The 27,819-nt window shown below is 36.9% G+C and overlaps 1 protein-coding gene across 7 annotated transcripts in view; it reads left to right on the forward strand.

Annotated features, from left to right (window-relative positions):
• The window catches only part of ANLN (anillin, actin binding protein), a 60,883-nt gene extending 38,125 nt beyond the window's left edge, over positions 1-22,758 (forward strand). For 4 of the 7 annotated variants that reach the window (XM_070369535.1, XM_070369531.1, XM_070369532.1 and 1 more), the window contains 5 exons: positions 700-753; positions 9,295-9,381; positions 12,648-12,755; positions 17,384-17,556; positions 20,437-22,758. In XM_070369535.1, the coding sequence (XP_070225636.1) occupies positions 700-753; positions 9,295-9,381; positions 12,648-12,755; positions 17,384-17,556; positions 20,437-20,560 (546 nt within the window). In that variant the 3' untranslated portion in view covers positions 20,561-22,758. The remainder of the gene's footprint in view (positions 1-699; positions 754-9,294; positions 9,382-12,647; positions 12,756-17,383; positions 17,557-20,436) is intronic. The other 3 variants (XM_005889099.3, XM_070369534.1, XM_070369533.1) reach the window with 1 other exon arrangement.
• The last annotated feature ends 5,061 nt before the right edge of the window (positions 22,759-27,819 follow it).

Genomic DNA, 27,819 nt, shown 5'->3' on the forward strand with positions numbered 1-27,819 from the left:
TGGAAATGTCCCATTTCAAGTATTTGAAATCTTTGGCTGAATGTATATGCTCTTAGAATTGTGTATGTTAATTGGATATAGGTTTATATGCATGATATGTTTTTTGATGTTGGAAGTATTTCTCCCTTTATATTAATAGTTAAGTCTTCAAAGCAGTATATATTGGTTTATTCTAAATGTCAATTCTGACTAAGAAAGTATTGCTGCTTGCATATAGATGTTAAGCTTACAGTTTTAAAACAGTATCTTGCTCATTTAAAACCAATATTTTGACATGATTAACATTTTTTAGATTTAGTTTTACAAAATAGGGAAAGATAGGTTAATTTCTTGGAAAAGTACTTATGAATCTAAGGGATTTCTTTCCCATACTTTACTCTCCAAGTTTAAGCCTTCATAGTTTAAATCTTTGTAATATCACTATTGAGCGCTTTTTGCCACACTATAAGGACTAAACTTTTAATAGCAAACAAGACCATTTTAAGTGGTAGAAGAAGTAGAGGCAAACTTCAGTCCTAGGGTTGGCTCCTGCTGTATAATACAGACTGTTTAAAAATACTATAAGAAATTTCTGTGGTCAGAATATAGAGATGTTTAAAAACAAATCCACATAACTTTTAATTTAATAATTCAGCTAGATTAACAAATTGAGTGATTCTGGGTCTTTTTTCTCTTTGTGTTTTATTTTGTTTGTTTTAGATAAATTATGATGTAAAAGAGCGAGAGCTACTGGGCTATATGTTCCAGGAAAAGGTTGCCACATTTTCTTTGCTTAAAACTAATGAGCTTAAAAATTGGTCCTTAATTTTTGGCCCTTATGTTTTTGTTTTACTAACCACTCTCATGTCTTCTTGGTTATTTTGAATAATTAAGGACATTATGTAAATTATGCTTTATTTAGACCATTGGGCATCTTTTTCTTTACTCTCATAATTCTTTAAGGCTTTCTTTAAAAGTTCATGTTACTATTCTTTAAGATTCTGCGGTCACTTCAACATTGATTTTCTGGGTACCAAAATGCCAAATTTAATAACTATCCTAAAATTAAAATTTACTCAATATTGTTGACTTCCTACCTATTGAAAGACCTATAAGTGATGTTTTAAGTAAAAGTAGAAAAATTTTATGGTCTTAATTGGCTAATAGGTATGTTGCTATGTAGGTGATGCTGTTTATTAACTTTAAAATTAAAAATCATTTAATGCTAAAATTATACTAAATATAATCATATATTTTAGAAGTTTTTTTTTTTTTAGAACTTTTAATATCCCTGTGAAGATCAATCACAAGCATTTTGTGGGTGTATATAGAAATGCTCGGAGAAGGCAATGACACCCCACTCCAGTACTTTTGCCTAGAAAATCCCATGGATGGAGGAGCCTGGTAGGCTGCAGTCCATGGGGTCGCTAGAGTCAGACACGACTGAGCGACTTCACTTTCACTTTCCACTTTCAGGCATTGGAGAAGGAAATGGCAACCCACTCCAGTGTTCTTGCCTGGAGAATCCCAGGGACGGGGAAGCCTGGTGGGCTGCCGTCTATGGGGTCGCACAGAGTCGGACATGACTGAAGCGACTTAGCAGCAGCAGCATAGAAATGCTAATTTGCAAAATACTGGATAGTGTTTTTTATTTTATTTAAAGTTCTTCAAACAATATTTGCAAATTAGGGAAACATAAGAACTGGAGTTCTGTGAACTGTATTCCTTACTCAGTGTTGTCATATAGCCAATTTCTATGTATGTACAGTTTCATTAATCTCTAAAATGAAAAAGATTTCAATGACATGTTAAATATAGACTGCTCTCTAAAAAATTTGTTCACTGCCATTTTAGTGTCACACAGATTAAAAATAAATTGTGATATGTTCATTCTCTTAATGATTTTTTTTGTAATTATAGCTAAAGTATCCTACCTGAGTATAAAATCACTCAATTTAATTGGTTTGTGTTCAGTACTGTAAAGTCTCTTCCTGAGTCAAATACAATATAGATGTAAAATTTGTCACAAGTATGCTTTTTTGAATAGCAGGGGGAGGAAATATTTGTTCTAATATCTTATAGTTGATGTAGGAGAATGAGATAGTTAAGTTTAGATGTTCTTTAAATTGGTGGGGAAAATGGATGACCTTCTGTACACACATAATAACCTATTTGATTAAATTTGAGAGAGTAAACAAGTCTCCTGTGTGCGCCCAGAGACCATCAGTGCAAGGCAGCGTTTGCTTATTTTACTGTGTCTTGACCAGTAATGATAAGTCACAGCATTGTCTCTGAGATCCCCTTCAGAATGCAGTTTCTTTTGAGGTTAGTCAGACTGTTGACTCTACAGATAGAGGATAGTACTAATAATGAATTCCCTGGTGGCTCAGTCGGTAAAGCATCTGCCTGTAACGTGAGAGACCCAGGTTTGATCCCTGGGTGGGGAAGATGCCCTGGAGAAGGAAACGGCAACCCATTCAAGTATTCTTGCCTAGAAAATCCCATGGATGGGGGAGCCTGGTGGTCTACAGTCCATGGGGCTGCAAAGAGTCGGACACGACTGAGCAACTTCACTTTTCTTATTTAAGGTTATAGATATCTGATGTAGAGACTGGCATTCTGGAATTTAAATTATGAATCTCAATGAATCACACTTTCAGATCCTTTCTTTGAATAGAGAATCCAGAATAGTCATAGGTTTTACTGTACATTTATGGATAAAGGGAGAAGGATATCCCACAATTCATCTTCTGACTTAAAGAAATCTCGTAGATATATGTACCTTCCAGGAAAAAGAGATGTCAGTTTAAATAGTATTAGGACAAAAAACTGTAAAGTAGAACAACTGACTAGCATTGTAGAATTTTGAAGTTGTAGGAAGAATGATTAGGTATTCTGGTGTGTCCAAAGCTATCCTGGTTTATACCTGTTGGCCTGGGTGATTATTAACAGGTATAATTATTCTCACTCAGAAGTATCTTGGTGTATAAAAAATTACAAAGTAACCCTGATTATAGAGTACATTTAACACCTGTTAATAATAATCCTTGAGGTGCTGATAATTTTAAAAGACACTTTTTATTAAACAGAAAACAGAATACGATCACACATTTTCACGTCTCCACACTTGATAGGGCGTAGTAACATTGACGTCTGTGAATATTCTCAGTTCACTTCAGGACAAGCTTCTCACCAAGAATATTGTCTACTTTTCCCAGCTTTTCACATTTTCTTCTCATCTTTCTGAGATTCTTTTTACAGGAGCACTCTCTTGGCTAAATGGTAGAATTCTCTTAATTAGCATTGAGAGGCTAAGAGCTTAACACTGACAATATGGAAAAGAAAATGGTAAGGGAATTTATAACTAATGCAGTTAATGAGGCATATGACGTCTTGACCCTGATTAGCGTTGTAAAATTACATTATAGATGCCTTTGAAGTTCAGAAAGTTGAAAGTTTGTTTTATGAAATTAGTCTGTTGAAATTATACTTTTTGGTCAAGAATTCTCCCTTTTTATCTTTATTAGGGTGGAGGAGTAAATTTTTATAAACTAACCTTCCAGTTAAAACTTTCAAATTTAGACTGAACTATGATTATTCAAACCAGAGTGTCATTCTTTTTCACTGGGCAGCAGGAATGACAGAGTTAATCATTCCCCTTTCTATCTTGACCCAGAAGTCAATATCACTTTAAATATTTCTCCAATTGAATTTTTCTTATATTTGTAATCTTTAATTTAAATTCATAATTATTTTATATTATCACACATACTTAAGCTCTTTTATTATTTAAAATATACTTTTGGCCTGAGGTCTCTTTGCTAAATATTAATATACTGGTGAGAATGATTTATTTAAAATATATATGTGAATATTTTCATACAAGATAGAAAGCGTGATTTTATTTGGAAGAAAATATCAATCCCTCAAACTTCCAAGCAGTAAAAGCAACAGAGTCTCAATTTAGGCACTTAGTTTTGTCTGTCAATTTATGCTCCATGTATTTTAAAGCTATGCTATTGGGTACATAGATACTTAAGATCTTCTTGATGAATTGTTAACACTTTATCTTTCTGGTAGTCATCTTTAAGGTCTATTTTGTTTGTTATTAATAGAATTACATCAGCTTTCTTATGATTAATGTTTGTATGGTATATCTTTTTCCATTCTTTTTAATTTTTCCTGGACATGCCATGTGGCACGTGGGGTCTTAGTTCCCCAACCAGGGATCAAACCCGTGCCCCCTGCAGTGGAAGGATGGAGCCTAACCCCTGGACCACTGGGAATCCCCTCTTTTTCCATTCTTTATTCCTAACTTGTCTGTGTTCATATATGTCAAATTTATGTCTCATAAGCATATTTTATGGTCATGTTTTGTTACTGTTAAACAATTTTTTGTCTTTTCATTAGAGTGTTTGATACATTTATATTTAATGCAGTACTGACAGGGTTCAGTTCAGTTCAGTTGCTCAGTCATGTCCGACTCTTTGCGACCCCATGAATCGCAGCACGCCAGGCCTCCCTGTCCATCACCAACTCCCGGAGTTCACCCAGACTCACGTCCATCGAGTCAGTGATGCCATCCAGCCATCTCATCCTCTGCCGTCCCCTTCTCCTCCTGCCCCCAACCCCTCCCAGCATCAGAGTCTTTTCCAATGAGGCAACTCTTCACATGAGGTGGCCAAAGTACTGGAGTTTCAGCTTTAGCATCATTCCTTCCAAAGAAATCCCAGGGCTGATCTCCTTCAGAATGGACTGGTTGGATCTCCTTGCAGTCCAACGGACTCTCAAGAGTCTTCTCCAACACCACAGTTCAAAAGCATCAATTCTTCAGTGCTCGGCTTTCTTCACAGTCCAACTCTCACATCCATACATGACCACAGGAAAAACCATAGCCTTGACTAGACGGACCTTTGTTGGCAGAGTAATGTCTCTGCTTTTGAATATGCTATCTAGGTTGGTCATAACTTTTCTTCCAAGGAGTAAGCGTCTTTTAATTTCATGGCTGCAGTCACCATCTGCAGTGATTTTGGAGCCCCCCAAAATAAAGTCTGACATTGTTTCCACTGTTTCCCCATCTATTTCCCATGAAGTGATGGGACCGGATGCCATGATCTTCATTCTCTGAATGTTGAGCTTTAAGCCAACTTTTTCATTCTCCTTTTTCACTTTCATCAAGAGGCTTTTTAGTTCCTCTTCACTTTCTGCCATAAGGGTGGTGTCATCTGCATATCTGAGGTGATTGGTATTTCTCCTGGCAATCTTGATTCCAGCTTGTGCTTCTTCCAGCCCAGCGTTTCTCATGATGTACTCTGCATATAAGTTAAATTAGCAGGGTGACAATATACAGCCTTGGCGTACTCCTTTTCCTATTTGGAACCAGTCTGTTGTTCCATGCCCAGGTTGGGTTTAGTCTATTACAAAGCAGGCATACTTACACTACAGGCTAAATCTGGCTCTTGGCCTTTTTTTTTTTTTTTGACAAAAGTTACGTTTGTCACAATTAATGAACTGATATTGATTTATTAACTAAAGTTCAGCAGCCTGTTTTTGTAACTAAAGTATTGAAACATACTCATGCTTTTTTGCTCTGTAGCAACTGTTCTTTGTTCATTTGTTTTTCCTCTCTTGACTGCTTCTGAGTATTTTGGTAATCATTTTTCTTTTCTGTTGGCTTTTTAGCTGTACCTCCCTGTATTGTTTTTCAGTTATTACTGAGAATTACAATATGCATCTTTAGCCTATTACTGTCACTACAGTCTACCTTGAAATACAATTACACTTTATGTACCTTGCAAGTGTTAGAACCTTGCATTTGTCCATTCCATTATATTTTACTTCTACCCTTGTTATACACCCCAATGCACTGTTATTTTTTCAATCAATTTTTAAAGGAAATTTAAAAGTATTGTCCTTTGTATTTACCAGTTGTTATGTTCTTCATTCATTTTGTAGAGTCAGACTTCCATGTGGGATTATTGCCTTCTTAGGAAGAAGTTTTTTTGTTTTTTAATTTCATTATAGCATAAGTCTGCTGGAAATGAATTCTCTAACTTTTGTTTATCTAAAAATGTCTTTCTTTACATTGTCTTCATTTCTGAAGGACTGCTAGACTGACAGGTTTTTTCCTTTCACCCATTCTTTTAAAGTTGCCATTTTATTGTTTTCTGACTTTGTTTCTGATCATCAGTCAGCCATCAGTCTTATCTTTTCTGTTTTTTAAAATTTCTATTATCTTTATTTTTATTTATTTGACTCTGGTGTGTCTCCACTGCTGCTCACAGCCTTTCTCTAGGTGCGGCAAGCAGGGGATACTCTTCATTGCAGTGCGTAGGCTTCTCGTTGCGTGGCTTCTCTTGTTACGGAGCATGGGCTGTAGCTGTGTGGGCTTTAGTAGTTATGGCACATGGGCTCTGTAGTTGAGGTTTATAGGCTTAGTTGCCCTGAGGCACGTGGAATCTTCCCCAACGGGACTGAATCCCTGTCCCCTGCATTGGCAGGCAAATTCTTAATCACTGGACAACCAAGAAAGTACTGTTTTAATTTTTTTGTCTGTGCCAGTGCAGATTGTGGGATCTTAGTTTCTTGACCAGGGATCAAACCTGGGCTCCCAGCAGTGAAAGCACCAAGTCCTAACCACTGGACTGCTAGGGAATTCCCCTTTTCCACTGTTAATATTTAAAATTTTTAAAATTTGAGACAGTTTGACCCTAATCTGCCTAGGTGTGGTTTTCTTTGTCATGCTGGGTCATTTCTTTTTCATCCTAAGTTAATGAACTTTATGGAGCTCTTTCTAGTTCATGTTTTATAAGTTTTGGCAAATGCTTAGCCATTATCTCATCAAATATTTCTTCTGCCTTGTTTTTTATTCTTTCTAGGACTCCAGTTGAATTGTATGTTGGACTCTTGATTATGTTCCTACAGATCTATAGCCCGCTTTTTTTGTTTGTTTTTAATTCGTTTTTTCTTTTGTGTTTCATTTTGGGTCATTTCTATTTACCAGTCTTTGAGTTCATGTCTTTTTTTCCAATGTGCCCAGTTTCCTGTAAAGCCTATCCAGTGAAAGTCTATTCAATTTCAGCTTTTTTCTTATTCTAAAATTCCCATTGGGATTTTTTTTTTATATATATTCTTTAGAGTTTCCATTTCTCTGTCGAAATTCTCCCTTTTCTCACCCATTTTTGTCCTTCTTTTCCTCTAAATTCCATAACAAAATATAAATGTCCTTGTCTTATCATTCTAACAACTAGATCATCTGTGGACCTGCTATTGACAGGATTTGTTTTCTTTTTATTAAAGGCCACCTTTTCCTGCTTTTTCATGACTTGTAAAACTTTTAAACTGTAGGCTAGATGTTAATATTATTAAAAAGCAGTAGAGTCTGAAGTAGGTGGTGATAATACCCTTTCGTCTCTTAGTGTAATCAGTAGTGGAGCTGAAACGGGGTTTTGTTACTTGGGGTCAACTCTTCTGTTTTATTTTTTTGCTTAAGAAGCAGTTTATTTTTTACAGTTCTGCAGACTAGAAGTCCAAAATCTAGGCTTTGAAGTGGGTGGGTTCTTCTGAAACCCTCTCTTCTTAGCTTGTAGATAGCTGTCTTAGGTGTCTTTCACATGGTCTTTTCTCTGTGTGTCTAAATCTTCCTCTGTTTATAAGGACACAATCATATTGGATTAGAGTCCCTCCTGATGAACTAATTTAACCTTGGTGACCTCTTTAAAGGCCCTATCTCCAAATATAGTCACATTTTGTGGTATTGGGAGTCAGAACTTCAACATGTGATTTTGGTAAGGGATGGATGGAGAGGGGACGCAGTTCAACCATAGCATGGTTAAAGCTGTAGCATGAGTTTTAGGATTATAAATGTTGGAAACATATTTGTTTCTAAAAAATAAGAAAAAACTTTATGGGTATAGAATGATTCAACTTTAAAATAAGCAATACAAAATTCTGTTTTCAATAACTTGTTGGTTTTGTAATTTAGCTTATGTTTATTTTGGTTCAAAGCAATGTGATTCCAATGAAAGAATCAGATTCCTTTTTACTCATTCCTCACTAAATGGTTCTGGACACGATGGCAACGTGAGATTTCCATTAAAATATTCATCCTTATCCTCACCATTATCATCAAGCTAACAATTATTACCTAATGACTATTTTAAAGAAAATTTTATTTGGAGGAAGATTGCTTTACGATATTGTGTTGGTTTCTGTTGTACAACAACCTGAATTGGTTATAAGTGTACATATATCACCTTCCTCTTGAGCCTCCTTTCTTACCTAATGATGATTGATGTTGAACATTTTTTTCATGTGTTTGTTGGCAATTTGTATTTTGATTCTTTTGGATAAATTCTGAGAAGTGGGGTTGATTTATTTTATGATAGTTCTGTTTTTAGTATTTTGAGGAATCCTCATACTGAAAAGATTTTCATTTTGATGAAGTTTGTCTATTTTTTCTTTTGTTGGTCATACTTTTGGTATTATATTTGAGAACCACTGCCAAGTCCACAATCACTGAAGTTTTACTCATCTATTTTTCTTCTAAGAATTGTATGGTTTTTTACCCCTATATTTAGGTCATTGATCCATTTTGAGTTAATTTTTGTATGTGACATGAGGTAGGGATCCGACCTCACTCTTTTGCATGTGGCTGTCCAGTTTCCCCAGCACCATTTGTTGAAAATACTGCTCTTTCCTCATTGAATGGTTTTGGTACCCTTGTTGAAAATCAATCTGGGTTTATCAATGTGTGGGTTTATTTCTAGACTCTCAGTTCTATTCCTATGGTCTGTATGTCTATCCTTATTCCAGTATTACACTGTTCTGATTACTGTAGCTTTGGATTTGAAATTGGAAAGTACGACTTTGAAGATTGTTTTGGTTATTTGGGGCCTCTTGCAATTACATATGAATTTGAGGATTAACTTTTCCATTCTGTAGTTCACTGTTCTTTGTTGCTGAATAATATTATACTGTTTAAAAAAGCCAATTGGTTTATACCATTTTCTATCAAGTATGTTCTGTTGATAGAAAATGGATAAACACATGTATTGTCTTCTTAAATCTGTTTTCTTTATCACATTAACTTGGGACTTAGGGTTCTGTTTTTAATCAGGCTCTATATTGAATGAATTTATTCTTCAGAAGCATTTGTTGCTAAGAAACCAGTGGCTTTTTGGCCACCTACTTTATATTCCAGCTTTAGAAAATACCGTGTTTTCAAGGCATAATATTCTTTATTCATGCTATTCATGATTTAAACATGTTTTATCAAGAAAACTTTTACAAATAATTTGCTCTCTTTCCTCACAGGTGCCCTTTTTATCTCCTTTGGAAGGTCATATTTATTTAAAAATAAAGTGTCAGGTGAATTCAAGTGTGGAAGAAAGAGGTTTTCTAGTAAGTAACATCACTGGATCTATATTTATATTTTTTTCCATCTTTTGAAGTATAGACTTGGTTTCCCATAGGAATGAAAGTCTGTGTGACTAAGCAATTAACTGGTTCAGTAAAGGTCTGTTGCATGACCCCTCTATGCCTGTCACTGTGCTGGTGTTGGAATGTAATGGGCTGCAAAAAATAGTCCCTCCACTCAGAAATTTGTAGTTTAATAGGGAGAAATACAATGCAGTACTGTAATGGGAGAAAGCATGGAGAGCATGGATGCAGACTGGCAGGACACCACATCTTAGGTATGTGTGGGAGGGCTTACTGGAAGCTATTGGAAGTAACTTGTAAACTGGCAGCTGAACAAGTCAGCCAGGGGAAGAGAGGAGGGAGATGTGCTCCAGATGAAGGAAAAGCACGTACCGTGGGCTAGAGGCCCCTTCCCTCTCTCACCCCCACCAGAGAAATACATGACACATCTAGATAGAGGCAGGTATTTAGAGTAATGCATTTAGAGTCAGAATGTGTGTGCGGAGGAAGGGCAGTGAGGCAACTGATTGGGGCGGGGGAAAGTGTATTTAGGAGAAATGAGACCAAGTGTCTGAAAGCGTTTTAATGACTTTAGCATGAAGCCAGTGGGGTGCTCTTATACGGTTTTAAGCAGAGGACTGACATCAAATTGGGAGTTTAGGAAGGTCGTTCTGACTGCTGTGTGGAAGTAGACAGGGGAGTGAGGACCTGAAGAAGACTAGCGAGGAGACTGAATTACTCCTTGAGAGAGGGGATGGTGGCTGACAATCTGGGTGGAGTGAAGGACTCATCGTGGAGGGATGGAGGAGGAAGGGCAGACCTTAGTGGTTTGTTTGTAGGGGTGGAGAAGCAGAATTAAGCATGTCACCCAGATCCATGCCTTGCACAATTTGTGGGGTAACTATACTGAGATTAGGGACCCTGGGGAAGGAGCAAGTGTTTGTGTTTGTGATGGAAAGTGTTTTTTCCCCAAATTTAATTGTGGAAAATTGCAAACATACAGCAATGTTGTTAGAATTTGAATGCCCGCATACCCAGCATCTAGGTTTTGCTGTTAACATTTTTTACTGTCCTTGCTTTATCATGTACCTACTACCGAGCTATCCTTCTAGCGAATCCTGAAAATATATTTGTGGGGCAGAATTTCAAAATATATCGTGGACATTAGCATGTTCCCCTGAATCCTCAGTATCCATCCCCTGAGTTTTTATACAGGCATATATCTATGTAACCCAGATTTCTATTAAGTACAAAATACTGCCCCAGAAAGTTCCCTCATGTCCCTTATCAGTCAATCCCCACCCAAGGGAGAAAGTTTTAATGGTTTAAGTTTTAAACGACTTGAAGTTTAAATTCCTAGAGACATGTTTCAGAGGTTTGAGTTTGGTACTCAAGATAGACATTTTAGATGAGATGAAGGTTTGGAAATCTGCAGCAAAGTGGTAGTATTCAAAGTGCAGGCAGACTTGAATAACCAGGAGAACACTGACGTTTAAGCCATAGACCTAAGAAGAGAAGACTACAGGGCGGGCAAGGGATAATTTAGTATCATGGTTGCCAGGGGAAGAGAGTCTGGAAGAAGGAGTGATCAAGTTAGATAAGGATTTATTGGAGACTGTTGGACTTATTTATGAGATGGTCATTCTGGTCTTGCCAGGAGCAGGAGCTAGATTGCAAATGTGTTATAAAGGGTGTGGAAGATGAAGAATGAGAGTGTAGAAACTCTTTGAAACAAAGTTTGGCTGCAGTGGGGTAAAAAGAATGTGGTACTTGCAGAGGTATGTAGGGTGAAAGAAGGATTTTGTTCACATTTTATTAGGACTGAAGAGACTTGAGTGTCTGTAAATTCAAATGGGTGGCTTCCAATAGGGCCAAAGAGGGTGAAGATAGAGGCAATGGGGAACTTGCACTAGGGTTAAGGAATAACGCATGGAACAAAGTCATGAGAGTGAGAGCAAAGAAGATCCAAGCCACGGTTCATGATCTTGTACAGAATTACACTTTTTCCATTATCAGAGGAGAAAAGTATGTGTGTAGAATATACAGAAGATTGTGGGTGTGGTACAAGATGTAGAGAAAATCTAATAGCTTTGGTTTTCTTTGTGAAGCAAGAGTTTGAACTGTATGACAGATATCACAAACCAATTTGTAGTTGCTGACAGGGTATGGAAGGAAGAGCTAGACTGTACAGGAAGTCCAAGCTGCCAAGATGACTGTAAATCAGACTTCGTAGCTTTTACACATGTAAATCCAGCAGATGGCACTAGATATTCTTGGAAGAGTGTTTTTGTAAATATCAGACTTGAACATAGTGTACGCTTACTGATCTTTTCCTTTAATGTAAATATAATATTTCCACATCTTGCTTTAGATACCTTTAGCATCTGATAGACTCTTATGCCAACTGGTTCTTTTGCCTATAAGGTCTGACCTGTTTAACTTTTGAGCTGGGCTCTTAAGTAGTTTAGAGTTATATCTTTTCAGGTTAACTCTGTCTTGAATCCTAGAGCCCACTCTTATTGCATCCACACTTATAGAAATGTGGTAAAAAAAAAAAAATTGCTCAGGACTCCCACAGATAACTTCTGTCCCCTCTCTAAATTGTGCCTTTTAATTACTTCTAACCTCTGTTTAAAAATAGAGGTAGTAATTGAAATTAAAGTTACTTGGTGCAGTTTTCTTTCCTGATGTGCCAGGGGCAGCTGAATCGAAGGAGACTACCAACCAGTGAAACTCTTAAGTGATTCTAAAATGGTGCTTGTCTAGCTCTGCCAGTACTGATGAGCGGCAAGAAAAGTACATTCTGCATTAGCAAGAAGGTTCCAGTTCTTCTTTGTGATTGTATATTGTCATTTAATTTCCTTGGCCTTCAGTTACCCTAGCTATAAAAATGAAAAATCTGTCCTCTTGTTATTTTTCTCTGATTATAGTAGGGAGTAATGATAACTTGGTATTATTTTTATCTATCAAATTTTTCCTTTTCTATTACCTTTGTAATGTAAACACAAAAGGGAGCTGGTGAGTTATTTGTACTAACTTTGCTCTTGAGATTGAAATAACAAGACTTCTGGCCTTGATACAGAGTAGAATAAAAAAAATTAAACTTAAGTACTTTAAAAAAAAAGGAAAAGAAAATCATGCAAGTTGATTTTGAAGTATGAAATACGTCAACATACTGAAGTTTAATGTGTAGAAACATTTAATTGATCCTCAGGTTTCTAAAGTCAGTATTTCATTGACTTTTTCAGACCATATTTGAAGATGTTAGTGGTTTTGGTGCCTGGCATCGAAGATGGTGTGTTCTTTCTGGAAACTGTATCTCTTATTGGACTTATCCAGATGATGAGAAACGAAAGGTAATACTAATACTGATGGTCAGTGGTGAAAGCCCTGACTGACTTTCAGGTAATATTTTATGCAAGTGTTCCCTGTGGCCATAAGCCACCCAAATTCCGCACTCAGGTTTATTTACTAAGCCATTAAGATGTAGTGAGTGTGTGTGTATATGTGTGTGTGTGTGTGTTAGAACTTTATATCTTGTTCATTCCCTGTGATTTGACCACTCTTTAAATACCTTAAGGCATATATTTTTCTTTTTTTTTTTCTGGAATGTTTTATAATTTTTTAATTGATTTTTAGTCAGAAATATGTTAAATTCACTTCTGTATTTTATTAACAGTTGATTTACCTAAATTTGGGATAAAACAGAAATGGAAAACCACCATAGGAATATTGTGATTTTAGTTTGTTTCTAAAATTTGATAATAGAATTTTATGTAATACATTACGTCTTATTTTTTAAAAATTTAATGTTATTGCCCAAGTGTGATAATTTATTATCCAAAGACTGGAAAATAGAAATAAGCAGAATAATAAAGTAAACTCATCTATAAAAGATAACTACTGTTCACATTTTGGTTGTAGATCCTTCTAAATTTTTAAAATGTATACTAAATAATAATTATATATCCATTTATGAATCTTTTTAAACAGAAAATATCATATCTTTTTTAACTTGATTTTTACTTGATAATGAACGTCCTGATACCTTTCCACATAGGTAAAAATATATCTATGATATTACATTAGATAACTGTATGTGTTACATTGTAGCCATGTAAAATTTTAAGATTTATTGTGGAATATTTGGAACATTCAAAAAAAACATAATTTCCACCAGCCTCTGTATTATCAGTCCAGTTGAAGCTCCTTATATAATTTTCTCTCCTTCACAGAGATAACTCCTATCCTAAAATTATTTTGTTCCCATGTATTTCTTTAAATTTTTTTATATGTGATATACATAGATCAGATCAGATCAGATCAGTCGCTCAGTCATGTCCGACTCTTTGCGACCCCATGAATCGCAGCACGCCAGGCCTCCCTGTCCATCACCAACTCCCAGAGTTCACTCAGACTCACGTCCATCGAGTCAGTGATGCCATCCAGCCATCTCATCCTCTGTTGTCCCCTTCTCCTCTTGCCCCCAATCCCTCCCAGCATCAGAGTCTTCTCCAATGAGTCAACTCTTCACATGAGGTGGCCAAGGTACTGGAGTTTCAGCTTTAGCATCATTCCTTCCAAAGAAATCCCAGGGCTGATCTCCTTCAGAATGGACTGGTTGGATCTGCTTGCAGTCCAAGGGACTCTCAAGAGTCTTCTCCAATACCACAGTTCAAAGGCATCAATTCTTCGGCGCTCAGCCTTCTTCACAGTCCAACTCTCACATCCATACATGACCACAGGAAAAACCATAGCCTTGACTAGATGAACCTTTGTTGGCAAAGTAATGTCTCTGCTTTTGAATATGGTATAAGCAGTGTATTATTGCAGTTGCATATTTTGAAACATTTTACAAATAGTATCATACTGTGTATAGTGTTTTGCAACTTGCATGTTTGAATCAACATGATTTGTGAAGTTAGTGTTGGCTGGTGTGTGTAGCATGTACGTAGCTCTAGTTTGCAGAGCTTTACCCATCTTTCTCTGTACTGAAATACTCCATTATAAGAATGCATCACAATCAATTTATACACTTCTCTTATTTATGGGCACTTGATTATTTCAAATTGTTGTTGTTATAAACAGCTCTGCTATGACTTAACTATATGGACCACTGCTCTTTCTTTATTTAAATTGGCGTATAATTGCTTTGCAGTGTTGTGTTAGTCTCTGCTGTACAATAAAGTGAATCGGCTACATGTATACTTATCACCCCTCCCTCTTGGACCTCCCTTCCACCCCTAACCCCCATCCCACCCATCTGGGTCATTACAGGGCACCAAGCTGGATCAGAGCTCTTTTCTCGATTTTGTATCTAGTAGCAGAATCTCTGGTTTTTAGGGTTTTATACGTCTTCAGTTTAACTAGATTTTGTCTGGTGAATCTTGAAATTGGTTGTATAACGTTCTGTTCCCACCAGGAGTTGTCAGTGTTCCACATCCCAGCAACATTTGTTGTTTCAGCCTTTTAAACTCTGATTGTGATAGGTGTAAAATGTTATTTTACTGTGTTTTTATTTTAATTTTCCTTGACTGAGCATTGAGCAAGCATCTTTTCTTATGTATTTTGGCCACTTGTTTTTCTAGTCTTTTGCTTGGCATATGCTTTAATTTATCCTTATAGTATCTTTTCATAAACAGAATTTTTAATGCTAAGATAAATCTGTCAGTTTATTATTTTATTGTTTGCTTTTTTGTGTCTTAGTTAAGAAAACCATCTCTATAGTCATAAAGAATATACTTCCTTATGACTTCTAAAAATTATAAAGATTTATGTTTAACATTTAATTTACCTGGAATTGATCTCCCCCACCCCCCAATCTGGAAACCCCATTGTGCCAGCATCATGGGATGATCCATTCTTTCCCCACTCATCCACATGCTGTTTCTGGCATGTATCAAGGTATCGTTTTATATGTGGGTCTATATTTAGGCTTTCTATTCTGTTTTCTTTGGTCTGTATCTCTCATTCTCAATTACCATAGCTGTAAAATAAATCTTTAAGCCTGGTAAGATAACTCTCCTAAGTTGTGTTTTTATTCAATAGTGTATTTATTCTTTTACTTAAACACACACACACATACACACAGAAATAGATGTACCTATATATTTAACTTTTTATAATTGAAATGTACCCAGAAAAAGAGAAATTAGTAAGAGAGAAATACCTTATTAATTTCCTTGTTTCATTTATCCTCCACAGCACACTTTTGTTCTCATTGGTTTGCTAAGGTATTTTAAAGCAAATATCACATTTCATATTATATCATATAATCTGTGAGTCAAGGTTGCCAGTTCCTAGCATTGGTAGATATGCTAGGAACCCAAGGAAGCCAGGTTTCAGGCTAGCCTACCATTCTGCACTCTTCCTCATTGATTTTGGCCTATGAAGGTTTCTTTTGCTGTCTTGCAAGTTCAGTTATCTAGCATTTGGGGGGTTTTCAGAGGACTCTCAGACTACTTAGTTTTCCATACTTGCTGGAAACATAATGTTATTATTTGTTTTAAATAGTCCCCTACTACTGTCATTTAATTTGTTTCAATCTTTTCAGCGTTATGAAAAAACAGCAATTACACCTATATAAGAGTTCCCTGATGGCTCAGTGGTAAAGAATTTGCCTGCCAGTGCAGGAGACAGGAAGATCCCTTGGAGAAGGAAATGGCAACTCCAGTATTCTTGCCTAGGAAATCCCATGGACAGAGGAGCCTTGGCAGGCTATAGACCATGGGGTCACAGAAGAGTCAGATATGACTTAGCGACTAAACAACAGCAGTACCTATATAAACATCTTCTTGTACCTATATATTTACTTAGGATAAATTTCTTTTAGGTGAAGTTGTATGGTCTGGATATATTCATTTAGAATGTTTTTTGATCACTGTTATTAAATTATCTACCAGTAATAGATCATTTTATGCTTTCACTAGCAGTGTATAAGAATTTGTTACCCCCAACCAATCAATATTGGTTATTACTATTCTTTTCAGACTTGGTCAATCTAATGTTTTAAAATGATATATTTCATTCTAATTTTTTTTTTTAATTACTAATACATTTGACACTTTGATTGGCAGTTTCTAAATTGTTTGGGCCCAGGACTTCCCTGGTTAAGAATCTGCCTGCCAATGTAGGGGACATGGGCTCAATCCTTGGTCTGGGATGACTGCATATGCTGTAGGCAACTAAGCCCATGTGCCTCAGTTACTGAGCCCACATGTTGCAGCTACTGAAGCCCCTGTGCCTAGAGCTTGTGCTCTGCAGCAAGAGAAACCACTGCAATGAGAAGCTCAGGCACTACAATGAGAGAGCAGTCCCTGCTCGCTGCAATTAGAGAAAGCCCGTGCATAGGAACCAAACCCAGTACAGCCAAAAATAAATTTAAATAAATAAATAAATACATTGTTTGGGCCCATGCTTGTCCCTTTTCCCATTTTTCAGCACCATTTAGTCTTGCAATTTTTTATTTTTATTTTTTTACTCTCATACTGTAGGAATGACATGGCTTCTAAAAATCCAAGGCAGTAGTTTGGCCTGATCTTTTAGAGATACGTAAAAAATATTTACAGATGAAATACTATGTCTAGGTTTCTATTTGTAGAAAGGGAAGAAGTAAGAGGGTTTGAGACAAAAGGGTTGAATGTTTGTTTCTATTTGTTAGAACTGGTTAATGGGTACATGGAAACTTCTTATGCTGTTCTTTTTACTTTGTATCTATTTTAAGTTTTCCATAACAAATGGTTTGTTTTTTAAGCTGGCTAAGATGAACAGTTGACATTTTTGGTTTCTATTTTTATATCCAGCAAGAAATAATCATAAATATTAAATATGTTTCTCTAAATACAGTGTAATTAAGTTTTAACTTTTAAATTAATGGTTTTCTTATTTTAAGTTGGTATCAAGTTGAATACTGCTCAGTGCTTGCTGACTTAAATGGTCTTATTTATTTTCTACTAATCATATTTTTTAAAAATTTGTTTTAAAGAATCCCATAGGAAGATTAAATTTGGCCAATTGTACCAGTCGGCAGATAGAACCAGTCAACAGAGAATTTTGTGCAAGACGCAACACTTTAGAATTAATTACTGTTCGACCACAAAGAGAAGATGACCGAGAGACGCTGGTCAGCCAATGCAGGGACACACTCTGTGTAACCAAGTATGTATTGGGTTATAAATGTTTCTATCAACTAAGTAATTGATTGCCCACTATGTCCTTACCACTGTGAGAAATATCAGAGACTGTCTTTGTCTTTGAAGAGGGTATGCTTTAAGAATGAGAAGACAAAACACATACACAACAGTAAGAGAGGAATGTAATAACAAAATTAATATAGCTAAGAAAAACACAGCATTCAACTTATGTCTTAGTTTATCATGTTTTCCAGCATACTTACAGTTTAGCCATTTTCGGGGCAGTTAGCTAATATTCTTTGTGTTAAGTTTGAAGATTTCATGTGTAATTGGTAAGTCAAGTATTATTTAAAGAGATTTGACACATCCCTGCCTGTCCCTTCCCAAAGTACCAAAGTACCTTCCCAAAGTACTTCACTCTACTCTGAAAATTTCTGGTTGGTGATGGATAGAATAAACTACTGGGAGTGTCAGTTTTTGTTAACCCTAAACTTAAGTATAAGATGCAGAAACTTATTGCTAAGGGTCTAAGATTCTTTTGCCTGAATGCCCAAGAGAAGCTTGCACACCAACTTCAATGTAAAAAATTGTGATTAGGGACAAAAGTTAGAATTTGACAAAATCTCTGTTAATCAGATTGTGGCTGAATATTTCAGACAGGGAGATGGGTAGAATGGCTCCATGAGTTTCTGATGTGGAAATGTCAGATAGCTTAGGCAAGAGACACTCTATTAAAATAGAACAAAGTTGCCCCAATACCGCCATTTTGTTTTAAAACAGAGAGAAAGGGGACCCGTTCCATGGGAATTCTTGATGTCTAGATTGCTTTTAGATTAATTTAGTTCATTCAGCTCATCCACTCCTTTCCTTTGGGGGTCTTCTGTGCAGCAGTGACCTCATTCAGGACAGGAGAGGCAAATTGGATTTATAGTCACTTTCTTTAGTAGCTACCCTGTCTGTGGCCATAGTCAATAAGGGAACCAATCAAAATTCAGTCACCAAGTACTTCCTGACCACCATGGCCCTTATAAACATTACTCACATTTTTCATAAAATCTTCTTTTACTTGTTACATAAACCTTCCCAGATTTCTCCTTCGACCTTCTCCTATGGTGGAAATAGTTATATCACATATTGTTCTAATTATGCTGTATTTCACTTGCATGTAATTTTTCTCATTATAACATTATCATAATTTGAGTGGACCAAGCATTTGAAAGAGGCCCATTCTCAATTCAGTCTTGACTGACTGAGTCTTTTAGCTTTGCTTTGTGGCTTCTTAAAACTTATTTCACTTTTTGATCATACCTTTTGCAGAGTATATACATTTTACAGTTATACGTTCTCCTTTGCCTTATTTATCTGTTTCTCCCCAGGGCCTTTCTGACCTGTGCCTTTTATCTAAATTTAATGTATCACATTTTTATTTCTACAAACCAACCTTGCTATATTTCCCTCCTTCAATGCAAAGTATTTATCATCTGATCAGTAGTGCCTACTTTGAAATATAGATTAAACATTTGAACTAGAAATGCTTCATCACATGGCAAAGCAGTATTGTGCAGTTGAACCCTGAGAGGTCAACAGACCTAGATTTAAATCCCGACTCAGTGACTGACTGATGTAGGTTTAAATCCCAACTCAGTGACTTACCAAATGTGACTATGGCAAGGTATTTAACTTTGCTGGCTCTCTGAAATCTCCTGTGTCATAAGAGAAGAATAAACTCCACAGAGTGACAATAAAGGTTAATGAGTAGATCTACTTAGTGTGTTGTCATACACACGGAATGAGCTCAACAAATGGTCGCTATCTTTATTGTAAATGTGTTCCCTCCATTTACTAATAGATGATCAACTCAGGGCTTAATCATGCTTATACCATTACTAGTACCAATGTGGAGAAATTATAAAGATGTAGAAGTATAATACAACAACCTTCTAACACCTGGCTGTAGTCTAGAAGAATGGTCTGGCTTGTGACTTAGGGAATTTCCCTCTCCCCTACCTTCACCTGCCCTGTCAGCTGTTCAACTTTTAACTGAATATGGATGTAAAGAAGAGATTCCTGGTGTGAACAGAGAGATTAGGGTAGACAAAATCTTAGGATCTTTAGATCACTTATTGTAAATACTGTACTCTACTAACACAGTGGGGCAAAAAAAAAAAAAAGGAGACAGTATAAAATAGTATTATCTGTAAGGCCAGGTGAAAGTCCGTGAGTCTGTGGAGCTCCTGGGGAGCCTGAGTCAGGGATCTAGAGGGTTGGTCCCCATATTCAAGTCTGTGGTGTGCTTGTTCTTCTAAGAGGTGACCCACCCACCCTCAATGACTGTCTTGGCACCAGCAAATTGTCCAATCATATCACCTGTGCAAGATTAGTTACTGTCTTTGATGTGAAGTTCCATCATTTTCTAAATGTGATTGGTGTGAGTTATGGCTCAGCTAACCAATCTGCAAGATGATTTTCTTTTATTGTAATTGAAGAAGCACTTTACTATGGATTCCTGATTTGGCATCCATTAAAAGAGGGCAAGGAGAAGGCAATGGCACTCCACTCCAGTACTCTTGCCTGGAAAATCCCATGGATGGAGGAGCCTGGTGGGCTACAGTCCCTGGGGTCTCGAAGAGTCGGACACGACTGAACGACTTCACTTTCACTTCTCATTTTCATGCACTGGAGAAGGAAATGGCAACCCACTCCAGTATTCTTGCCTGGAGAATCCCAGGGATAGGGGAGCTTGGTGGGCTGCCGTTTATGGGGTCGCACAGAGTTGGACATGACTGAAGTGACTAAAGAGTTACTCCTTTTACTGTTTAGGCTCCCCTCAGTTTACCCCACAGTAAGAGTACTTGGAGGTGTGGAATAGGGGAAAGGATCCTGATCTTTTTGTTTGTTCCTGTAGGAACTGGCTATCTGCAGATACCAAGGAAGAACGGGATCTCTGGATGCAAAAACTCAATCAAGTTCTCGTTGATATTCGCCTCTGGCAGCCTGATGCTTGCTATAAACCTATTGGAAAGCCTTAAACTGTGGGACATTTCCATGTCATATAGAGGTTTTCTGACGTGTGTCATAAATGTATCTTAAGAGCATCAGATTTGCTGGTTGCATTTTATGCTTTAAATACAAAAGTATATGTGCCAATATTCATTCACTACATATTATGCAGTATTTATATTTTTTGTATGTAAAACTTCACCGGATTTCACTTCTGTTATTCATAAATGATTAGTAGAAAAAATTTTATTATAGTTGATTTTGCTAAATTTTAATTTAAAAGCCTCATTTTCCTAGATATCTGATTATTCAATTATTCATGATAAAACATTTGTTTTAAAGTAAGGAATTTTGAATTGTCTCCTTAGAGCTGTGGGTCTCAAAGTAGAAAGATCTTCCATGATTGGAGACAGAAACCTCTGACTTGACCATTCTTTCTCTAGCCTGAGTACTTTTTTCTGAAGATTGTGGTCATTTACTGATCATGATATATCTTGTTTCTAGAGCACTGAAAAAAATTCTAAGGGACTTTGCAGAAACATTTTTAGTAATGGAGGTAAGAACCTTTTAAAAATAGCAAATGCATATTAGTTTGAAGCTTATGGCTGCCATCAAATAAGACATGTGGACATGGGGGATATTGTGTGAGATTTGGGGGTTAAATGTTTTATTTAGAAGACTTAATCACATGGTTTATATTTACTCACTTACTATAGATGCTGTGTGATGCACATTTCCATGGAATACAGGCTTTTAAAAATAACTATTTTTGCTATATAGCTTACAGGCTCCTCAAATATACCTGGCAAATTACTTCTTTCTGCTCCTGTAATAAGAATAAATGTAAATTTGAAGACTCTTTATGTAAGAAAAGTAACCCTCACCAAGCTGCTATGGACTAATACTTTGCTTGCCTAAATCCGTGTCTTTTTTTTTTTCACATCCATATATGACGGTGTCTAGAAACCCATTATGAAAATCACTTGAAAAACTGTTAAGTCATATATTACCTTTAAAAGCCTAATGCCTTTTTTTTTTCAATTATAAAAGATTATAAATGTAAACCACAGGCTCACCTTTAAGTACACTTTCAATTTCTTTGAATTGTTAGTTATTGATGGCCTCATTTATAAACACTAAATTCTGTCACCTCCTGTCATTTTATTTTGTATTCATTCAAATGTGTTTTTTCTTGTGTATATTATAAAACTATATTTTATTATCTCCTACGTAAATAAATACTTGCAAATGACTTAAGGAATTAGCTATTTAAGAAATACTATTAAATTGTGCTGTACAACTGCTCTGCATTCTAGGCTGTGGGCTCCTTCAGGGAGTTGTACTGACTTCGTGAGGATATTTCACCATCTTTTTACCTCTAGCCCAGAGCTTAGCTCATTGTGTGTTCTTAGAGTCCCTGTTGAGTGAGGAGGTGGGTGAAGGATCCATTTCTGAGTCAGTTTGATGGTACTTGGACGCACATCTGAGGAGACAGAGGATGATTCCCAAGTGCTTAGCAGAGACTGAGTAGATAAGTAACATCACCAGCCAAAACAGGATATAGATTTGGTGGGATTGGTGACAGGTTCCCTTTTATTTATTTGTAGGTTTGTGTTATTTTTGAATAAGTGTTATACGTCATTATTCAAAAATTCAAAAGACAGAGAACTTAAGTGAAAAGTATGTCTTTTCCTCTTGTCACAACCACTTTTGCCTGTTTTGCAGTGTCCTCCTAGAGAGAGTCTGTGCATATTATTGATTCATCATCATATTTCTTTTCTTTTGTTCATTAAAAATATTCCATCCCAACCTAGAGATTGTCATACTGAATGAAGTGAGTCAGACAGAGACAGAGAAATATGGCAAGACATCCCTTGTATGTGGAATCTACGAAGAAATGATACAAATGAACTTACTTACAAAACAGAAACGGACTCACAGACCTTGAGAACGAATTTATGGTTGCTGGGGTAAAGGATGAGAGGAAGGGATAGTCAGGAAGTTTGGAATGGACATGAACACGCTGCTATATTTAAAATGGATAACCAACAAGAACCTTCTGTATAGCACAGGGAACTCTGCTCAATGTTATGTGGCAGCCTGTATAGAAGGGAAGTTTGGGAGGGAATGGATACTTGTGTATGTATGGCTGAGTTCCTTCGCTGTTCACCTGAAACTATCACAACATTGTTAATCAGCTATACCCCATTACAAAATAAAAAGTTAAAAAATATTCCATCTGTACTGTTTAAGAAAAAAGCCCAAGAGTATTCCTTAGCAGGCATTATATTTTAGTATATGTAAAGGGGTATATAAACCTCAGTTTTAGAAGAAATTTAAGGTGATTATGGAACATATGTTAGAAGTATGTCAAACAGTAGAAAATACTGCTCTGAAAATTTCAGTGTCGTCTGCCTGGGGTGCGGGGGCAGATGTTGAAACATTAGAGTCAATACAGGGGTATGATGTGGAAAGAGAAGCCAGGACAAAAAGAACATGATCTTTAGGGAAGAGTGAAAAATGAGTGACTAACAGTTATCTTCCATGAAAGAAATACAGGGGCGATGTCTGCGGAGACCAAAGGAGGATCTTATGATCTGACCACAAAATCAAAAAGTGGGTTAAAGATAACAGGTGAAATTTGGAGTGGTCAGTTCGATAAAAAGGTTCAGCTGAAAAATCAAGTTGCAGCAAAATCCACAGAGGAAAAGATTGACAGATTTGATTGCGTAAAAAATTTCCTTCCTGACAAATTTAAACAAAGTCTAAGCAAAGTTGGATTATAAGCTTCAGACTAGGAGAAAATATTCACAACATATTTGATAATCCAAGAAGTAATATACAAAATATATAAAGAGCTTCTTTGATTGGCTATCATCATTTGAACATTTACTATGTACCAGGAGATATTATTGGTGTTTCACATACATTATCTCATATAATCTTCATGTGACTGTATGAAATAAGCATTGAATGAGGAAACTAAAACTTAGGTAAGGCAACATGCTTATTAGCAAGTGGCAAGCCAAGATTTGAACCCAGAATCCACGTACTTTATTATTACACTGTGATGTTTCTCAAGTTAATAAGAAAATTTATCCTAAAAAGGAGTCAAATATCACTAGTAGAAAATGCACACACACACACACACAAATCCAAAGAACCAACAAAATATAAAAATGATACTAATAAGCAAAAACACAAATTTAAATGGCAGTGGGTTATTGGCCCTCAGATTGTTGGAACTAGTCAGTGTTGCTAAGAAACCTGTACTCTTGGTGAGAATGGAAACTGCTACAACCTTTTTGGATGACAGCTTGGCATCCTCCAGTAATCTCTATGCTAACACAAAGGATCAGTACGTCAGATCATACTTACATGCGTCAGAGATCTTATCCATATAGAGCTTTACTCATAATTTCGAGAACACAAGTGATCAAGGCACTGGCTAAAGCAAGAAATCTGAAAAACCCTGCATACCTCCTGGACCTTTCATTCCTTCTTTGAACAAGTAATAGATAAGATCACTCATGAGATTTGTGAGACATCAAGCACAGCAGGGAGCCTAGAGGCAAGGCAACATGTCCATTTGGTGCCCTATGTAGTTATATAGCTGGTGTGACTCTCAGGAGTCTTGCCTCATGAATCCATAAATTCTGTTTACCATAAGCATTCTTAACCAGCCACATCCTACTAAGAGCATTCCATAGATAAGAGATCTAGCAAATATCATTAGTCTTATCAGCCAGGAGGTCATTTTCAGCACATTCGCAAAAAATTTATGTGTCACCTGCCTTCTTTCTTTCCCAGAACCCCAGATACTTTAACTCCTTCCTCCCCACTCTCTTCAGATGAACTTTCAGGTGAGCAAAGACACATAAAAGGATGATCCTTACTATACTGTTTTTAAAGAGGAAAAATAGAGATAAAAAGGGAAGAAAATTGGAAATAGGAAATCATGGCACACTCTTTCTACGAGAAGAAAAGGAAACCATGTATATGTATATTGATATAACTTTTCAGAACAACTTATGGGCGAAAAGGATATGCCCTGCAACATGAAACTGTATATGGAACATACAAATACACAAATACCCAGATGAAAGTGGGAAGGAACTGCACCAAATTTTATATGGAAAGTGCAATGGAAAGAGGTTGGGAGTAGTTAGTGCAGGATGGAGAAATGCTTTGACTTTTGACTCTTTCTAGAATATTTGATTTATTTACAATGAAAATATTTTCATTTTGCTCATGTTCATGCACTTGTAAACACTTTAAAATTTAAACTCAGAATGAAACTTTGAGTGGAGGACTGAGTAAAGACTACAGGGTATTGGATTGAGAAGGGAAAGGTACAATGAGACAGTAGTTTGGTGGGGAAATGTTGAGGAAGGATATTTGTTACTACACTGATGGGGAGGAGTCAAAGGTGAGGGAAGACCTGAGGATAGTGGGAAAAAGGAATCCAAGAGATGGAGGAGAATGAATTTGTGAAGCAGTTTGAAGGGTGACAACCTAGAAGACAAATGGAGTTTAGACCCCATCCCAGCAGTCAGCGTGTTCATGGGAACTTTGTGACCAAGTAATGAAGAATTGGGGCACCCAAACTACACAGTCATGTAGGACTGGACATGACTGGAGTGATCTGTAGGCTTTGCTCCTCTTTCATGAAATATACTGGCTACTGAGAGCCACATGAAGGCTGAGGCAACTGCAGTGTGGAAAATTCCACAACTGTTTGAACATGAAGCTGGAGCATGACTAACTATAGCAGAGTCTCTAAACCCTAACAGTTTATATCATAGAAAAAGACTGAACCCTAAAAGCATGTATGCCCCTCTCCCATTTTCAGGAACCACCAGCAGGCCCTGCCACTACTTCTAACTCCTTCATTTTTTCTTTTTTTTTCCATAGGCTTTACAAAGATGTTTGTTTCACGGAATTTAAGCTGCTCATTTTGTCAGATGAAAAATTAGAGGTGAACAATAGCTTACATTTCTAAAACAGATAATCAGTTCTATTCCCCTAGTTCCATAAAAACAATGTAAATACGAGCAATTTATACATCTTGGTAGGGAATTCACATAATGCTGGTGAATTCCATGACCCTTAGGCTTCTTCTCCTCTCCAGTTACTCTGATCTGTTTTAATCACTGGCCACAGGAGTGGAGTGGCGTTGGGAGTCTATGGTTATTTGGTATGGTCATTTGTTTTATTGCTTGCCCTTTCAGTTCACTCCCATTTCTCCAAACATAGAATCAAAGTTTGAGATTTAAGCCCTTAAACCTGTAGGAATCCCTGTCGGCTTTTTGCATAGGCATTACTCAGGTTCTGAATGGGAGTGAGTCTGGTGTGGAAGGTGCCCAAAGCCAACTATTCCCATAGAGACAGCAACCCAGAAGCGCTGGCCCTGCCCTCGCAAGGAATCACCTAGCGCTGCTGTCGCCAACTCGCTCAGCTGTGTCCACAGGTCCATGGAATTAGATCCCAGAAAGGCAGTTCCAACCTTAAATTGCTAAAACCTTTTGGCAATGGGCTAATTGCTTTTAAAGTGGGGAGAAAATAACAGATCCACTTTAAAGATCTTGCAAGTGGAGAATCTGTCCACAAAGATTCCTATGAAAGTTAACTGAAAAAACTGATTGACATGGGTTACTAAGGACTAACTAGGAAAATGTCAGTAATCAGATCTCAGTAAAACCAGGACTATCAGTTTATAGTTCCCTTAGTTTTCGGATTGTCACAAGTGGAGTTAATCAAACCAAAAAACTAAAATAAAAAATAAATGTGGGAGCCATAGTGATAAATGCAACCTCATCCATGGTCACGGAGTGGATTGGTTGCACTGGGGTTCCCTGGTGCGGAGCAAGTGCCCTGCAGGAGACTGGCCTGAGGAGGGCAGCAGTCAGTGATGCCGAAGCCAACAGGAAGACATTCCTTCTCCATTGCCTGCTCCTGACTGTTTCAAGAGGGAGTCTCAGTTTGGGTCTGTGTGCTTGGATTTCTATTCTTAACTAATGTCCCCAACAGAATCAGGGGCCTCAGGTCACACACCCTTTATCTGGTAAACTGGCTCAGTCCCTCCCTGGGTTGTATTATTATTGTATTATATACTGTATTAATACAATATAATACAATACATTTTATTATATATTTCACAGTTGCCTCTCATTTACAGCAACTGCTAGTAGCTTTGCTTTTTTAGAGCTAACTCCTTTTTTGTTGAAAGCAGAAATAGAAGAGCCACCTGAGTTGCAGAAAAGCCGCAGAAAGGATTTGTTATTTTGCCTTGAGAGTCCAGGAAAACAGCTATTTGAATTGTCCCTTTTCTTTTCGTTTTGGGAGGTTTTTACACACCAGGAAAATGACATAGACTCTATTGACACAGTAAGTGTGTCTTGTTAAAGCTGTTCAAGCGTTGAAGTCTCAGCTCCCTAGCAGACCTTTGCGTGGGTGGTCATGGGACCATGCTTTTTCTGTGGTGTTTGGCTAGGATAGGGTGATTGTTGTCTAAAAGTTTTCTGTCTTGCTAGACTGTCTCTTTTCTGGTCCTTCAGCTAGAGAGAGAACTGGTTTTTCTTGGGCTTTTCTTGCTGCCATTGGCCTCTCTGGGTTGCCAGCTTCTCCAGCACCCAGTCCAGAATATATCACATAAAAGTCCAGAGAACTCACCATCATGTTGTTCTTTGGGTCTTGAGTTCTCTACGTGGGCTCCCCGTTTTTTTTCACCTCTCAGAGCCTTCTGGTGTTTTTTTTTTTTTACATACAATGCCCAGGGCTTTGACTTTACTTAAAGGATGAAATAGGAAGAAATGTATCTACTCCATCTTGGTTCCACTGAGAGTTTTAGCAGTCTGTAATTTCCAGAGTTCTCAGGCACTTTGAGTGGGCTTTAATTATGTTAATTTAAACAATCCTTTCTATTATGGAATAACTTTTTTCTTTGATTAATTCTATTAAGAAGTGTCCCAAAAAACTGATTACATTTTTAAATCGCTTAGGCAATTTTGATAGATTCAAGTGAGTTTGAATATCTTTCCATGTGTTCGTTAGTCCTATGCATTGCTTCATTTGTGAATTCCGTATTTGCACTGTTTGCCCACATTTCAGTTATCCTTATTATTTGATTTGTAAATTTATATGTTAGGGAGATTAATGTTTGTTTATAGGTAGCTGGATCTACACTCCTTTACTAGCTGAGCATTCTTCAGCTACAAATTGAATATTCTAGTACCTACAACATAATCTATTGGGAGCATTAAATAAGACAATAGATATTAAGGCCTCA

This window comes from Bos mutus, chromosome 4, assembly GCF_027580195.1.
Source record: "Bos mutus isolate GX-2022 chromosome 4, NWIPB_WYAK_1.1, whole genome shotgun sequence".
NCBI classification, from domain to species: Eukaryota; Metazoa; Chordata; class Mammalia; order Artiodactyla; family Bovidae; genus Bos; species Bos mutus.